This window comes from Theobroma cacao, chromosome 10 (assembly GCF_000208745.1).
Source record: "Theobroma cacao cultivar B97-61/B2 chromosome 10, Criollo_cocoa_genome_V2, whole genome shotgun sequence".
NCBI lineage: Eukaryota > Viridiplantae > Streptophyta > Magnoliopsida > Malvales > Malvaceae > Theobroma > Theobroma cacao.
The window spans coordinates 20,022,015-20,027,116 of record NC_030859.1 but is presented as its reverse complement, the minus strand read 5'-3'; the positions used below and the strand labels follow the sequence as shown (position 1 = coordinate 20,027,116).

Sequence of the window (5,102 nt, the reverse complement as noted above, 5' to 3'; positions counted from 1 at the left end):
AAGACACCATCTTGGCCACTATATTTGTAGCCCTTCTTATCTAACAAACTCAAGGATATTAAATTCTTTTTCATGTCAGGGACATGTTTTACCTCAAGTGTTCTTACCATACCATCAAACATCTTGATTCTAATTGTGCCAATTCCAACAACTGAGAGAGAGAAATCATCTCCTAATTGTACAGTGCCCATATTAACAGATTGATAAGTTGTAAACCAATCACGCCTAGGACATATATGAAAGCAACAAGCCGAATCCAAGATCCATGTATCCATCAGGTTACAATTAGTAATTGCAAGAACATTATCAGTTTCCTCAAAAGTATCAAAGTCATCTCCAACCACGTTTGCAGTATTCTCAGACTTATTAAACTTTTCATCATCCTTGAATTTGATACAGTCTTGACGAAAATGCCCTTTCTGACCACAATTCCAGCAAGTTTTCCCTTTTGCTCTAGATTTACCTTTTCTGTCTAAGCCTTTCTCTTTACCTCTACCTCTATTTACAACCAAACCTTCTGCTTGATTTTCATTCCGAATACCACCAACTTTCTTCTTTAATTCCTTGGAATTTAAAGATGCCCTTACATCCTCGAAAGTGAGAGTGTCTCGGCCGTAAAGCATAGTATCCACGAAATTTTCATACGATGGAGGCAAAGAACATAAAAGAATTAGGGCTAGGTCCTCATCCTCAATTTTAACATCGATATTCTTTAAATCAAGAATAACTCTATTAAATTCATCAATGTGGGTATTAACGGACGTACCTTCACTCATCTTGAGAGTATACAATCGTTGCTTCATATAAAGCCGATTCGTCAGGGACTTGGTCATATAAATACTTTCGAGTTTAAACCACACTGCAGCAGCAGATTCTTCATCCGTGACTTCTCTTAGCACCTCATCAGACAAAGCAAGGAGAATAGCACTATGTGCTTTTTCCATAAGGTCATCTTTCTCACTATCAGATAAATTCGAGGGAAGATGTTCTTTTCCCTTCAGTGCCTTCAACAGTCCTTGTTGCACTAGCAATGCGCGCATCTTAACACGCCACAGGCTGAAATCGTTTCTTCCATTAAACTTTTCAATCTCATACTTGGCCGACGAAGTTGCCATAGCGAGATTCAGATTGACCCAAGACCTTAAAGCTCTGATACCAGTTTGTTGGGAAATTGCGGAATTGTCTCTAAAGAATTTCCCAAGATCTAACCCAATCAATAGAATAAAGAAAGAAAGAAATCAAGCACCCCCACAAGAACACAAGAATTTACGTGGTTCGGTCTTTTGATGACCTACGTCCACGGCACAGCAACAGAGAAAAATTCACTAAGAAAAAAATCAGGAGATTACAAGAAACAGTCTCAAACTCATAACCCTTATCCCACGTACACCTAAATCACTTTCTCTAAATCTAGGTGATTATTATTCTTTAACCCATAGGGTCCTTTTATAATATCAAATACAATAACCTTATCCTAATAGAATTAGGAATTGTTATTCTAATCTAACTAGATTTAAAGATCTTATTTTATAAGGTATACTAATTTAATTAGAATTAAACAATCCTAATTAAATCACAATTCAAGACTATCCTAACACAATGTCATGTGATGCTGAAGTGAATAATTTGCAATCTTTGCCAAATACTACCACATGGAAGCAAGTGCTTGTCTTCACCACTCTTTCAAATAAAAAAGCTCTCTTCAGATAATGTGACCAATCAAAATATTTTTGGGTGCACATTGTGTCAAAGTAAATATGGAGTACTACCTTCAATAAATTAATCTGTGTGACAATCTGTATTAAATATAAATACCTTTTTGTTGTTCATATCAATTTTTTTTTGGAAAGCTATTATTTAATTCACATTTTACATGTTCATCATTGATTAGACTATAGTTCTGATAATGGTATTAAATTTTATTGCACAATTTAAACTAAATATAGAGTTTTTTTTTTTTGACTCGTTTTAAGCATATGCATGGTTCAGATTGGAGAAAGGACATCCGAGAGTAAGATTGGAGTTAAATAAGATCCAAAGACGCACCAGAGTTTATTAAAGTAGTACACTCAAGATACAGGTAGATTGATTCACAATTCCAAGCACCTGTTGTAAAGCCAGGAATATAGTTTTAAAGGTGTGGCAAAGTTTTACTAAATTCTTTCATAGCATTACATAGCTCGAGAAGTGAGTCTGGGATGCGAACCTTAGACTCTAATCCTCCTATTGACGAGTAGCAACCATTAAAGTAAGCCTGAGTTGCTTATTTATTTTTACTGAATTCGCAACACCGCCTAACTAGTAAAAAGGATTTGGAGGGAACCTTATAAGGTCAGTCTCCTCCGAACAGGTACCAGCCAATTTGTTGGGGCAGTCTCGAAGGACAGAAAGTAGCTCTGCCCTGTTAAAACAAAAACGGATCTCCCACAGCTGACGGATCTTCCACCGGTCCGCAGTGCCAGGCAGAGTGTTACATGCAATTTGAGGATATGCTCCCAAATTTTGCCTTACAGTTTCTAATATGGTTCCCACTTTATGTAGTTCATCTCCAGGTTGAATTCCCATAACTGGTTGGAGGAGGGAAGCAAAAGATATAAATAATATTGCTTTCGTTTAATTTGTTCACAGGGTTTTGTCAATGTGTCCTTAATAAATAGAGTCATTGAATATGAATTTAAAGCTATATTTAATAAATTTGTATGTATAATTACCTTCTAATGGATTGTACTGAGTCGTGAGTGAAAAGGCCTTGTAAAAATAACCAAAAGGATCATGAGGATAATTCGAACACATTCCATGACTTTCCCATTCATGTCTCCAAAAAAACTGATCATCGCGTTTACCATCTATGGTAAAAAGGTTTGGCCAATATTTCGTTAATTCTCCTTCGATGAACCGCAATTGACTCTACAAGTTTTAATTAAATAAATAACTAATAAGAATTGTAAGAATAAAAATAATATATATAAATAGGACCATAAAATTCTTACCATAGCATCTGCTGAACTCATGGGAGTGATATCGGCGCATGAAGGATCCTTGTTGTAGGGAGGCACCGGTCTGTCATCACCATATTGTGGCCATAAACCATGGATGGTGAACATTTTGGGGATGTCTGGAATACACTCCTTTCCGACGTTACAAACAGATGGTGGCCACATGAGACTGAGCTTGTAGAAGTCAAACTCAGACGTAGCTGGCACTTGCAAGGTGGCTAAGACAGCAACAGCTAATAAGAGCCTATTCATTGTTGCAAGAAGAAGATGCTAAGTAAGTAATCAAGCTTACCAATAGTACACATCTGCAGAATATATTACCGCACTAGGAATGACTGCTACATCCACATTGCTGATATTTTTGGGTCATGGTTTCCACTTTCCAGGTGGTAGCCTCAAAGTCCTCCACTATCACGTTAATTTTATACTCCCTTTCGTCTCATTTTATTCATCTCTATTTAATATTCACGGAGTTCAAAAAAATTTTGTTGATTTTAATGTATTTCATATGAATTTGATGTTTTATATTTTTTAGGGTCCAAAAAGAAAAAAAAAACTCAGTAGCTTGGGGACATCCAAGCTATTAAAGAAAGACAAATTAAAAAATGAGACGAAGAGAGTATATATAATTTTGCAGTTTGAAAAAAAATAAAGAAAGCATGCTCCAAATGTTAAATTAAATATTTAGCAATTTTGGAGCTTGTAATGTCGTTGATTTCCAGCTCTAATAAAATTATTAATGTCAATGTTCAGATATTAATGAAAATTTTTTTTTTGAAAAAAAGCATATGAGATTTCATTAATGAATATATTTATTAAAATGACTTAACAAAATAGTACTGATACAAGGCTGTATTAAAAGACACATAATTTCTCTTTTGCTTGACTGACATATATAAGAAAAAAAAAAAAACAGTCCAATTGCAATGAGATCAGACTACAATTGAGGCAATCCACAAAGTTCCCCAACTTAAGAGAATAAGAGTTGAAGGAACAAACCAAATCATCCCACCACAATCAAAGTTGAATGTTCCTGTACATCAAAAACAATTGCAATTTGCAAGAATATTTAAATTAAAAGTGCCAATATTCAAATTAGTTCTCAAGCACTATTTTACAACAACTTCAAATCATTTTGAAGCAAAATCTTGTTTATCTGCACTAACTGAAACCTCTCCAACGGGATTACCGCACTAGGACTAGGAGTGATTATTTAATATATATATATATATATATATATATATATATATGTGTGTGTGTGTATGTGTGTGTCATAAACTCAGTTTCTAGAAGTAATGTAAAGACAAAGTATTCTGGAAAAAGAGTTACTAAATACAAAGCATTGAAGAAGCAAATTGATATGTCCAAAGTTCTTCATTCATTACTTCATAAGCAAATTGTATATATACAAGTAATGCATGATTGACACCTGTTATACATTAAGACAAGTGTGAATGCTAGTTACATGCATTGCAACACATCATAAACAAGTACATTAGGCACTTAACAACTAGTACAACAAAGCAAAAAGGACATAAAGATGTCCACGTAGTAATTTGATACATGCTTTATTCCTAACACTCCTCCTTAAAGCTTTCATCCTTGACGCACACCATGGTTTTAATAGTTTCAAACCTAGGCTTAGGCAAAGTCTTAGTCATAATATCTATAATTTGATTCTTAGATGAACAATGCTCCAGAACAATTTCACCACTCCTTTTAGCTTCCCTGATAGCATGGAACTTTACCTTGACGTGCTTAGTTTTGCCATGGAACATAGGATTCTTTGTAATGGCAATGTCAAATTTGTTATCAACAGATATGCTGGTTAAAGTTTCTTGTACAAAAGTCAAGTAATTCAAGACTTTTCTTAACCAGACACTTGATTTGTTGCTGCATTAGCTGCTATATACTCTACTTCAACTGACGATTAAGCAACTACACATTGCTTATGTGAATTCTAGGAAAATTCCCCATTACAAAGAGTAAAAATATACCCCAAAGTGCTTTTGGAGTTATGAACATTGTTTGCCCAGTCACTATCTGAGTAACCAACCAAGTTTATTTCCTTCATTTTGCAATAATGTATACCAGATTTGATACTAC

The 5,102-nt window shown here is 34.6% G+C and overlaps 1 protein-coding gene across 1 annotated transcript; it reads right to left on the bottom strand.

Moving 5' to 3' along the window:
- On the bottom strand, positions 2,076-3,254 carry LOC18587312 (ribonuclease 1). Its single transcript, XM_007011025.2, has 3 exons — positions 2,991-3,254; positions 2,712-2,907; positions 2,076-2,567 (listed from the first exon to the last, which is right to left on the bottom strand). Exons 1-3 carry the CDS (start codon positions 3,246-3,248, stop codon positions 2,299-2,301), a joined length of 723 nt encoding a protein of 240 aa, XP_007011087.2. The 5' UTR covers positions 3,249-3,254; the 3' UTR covers positions 2,076-2,298.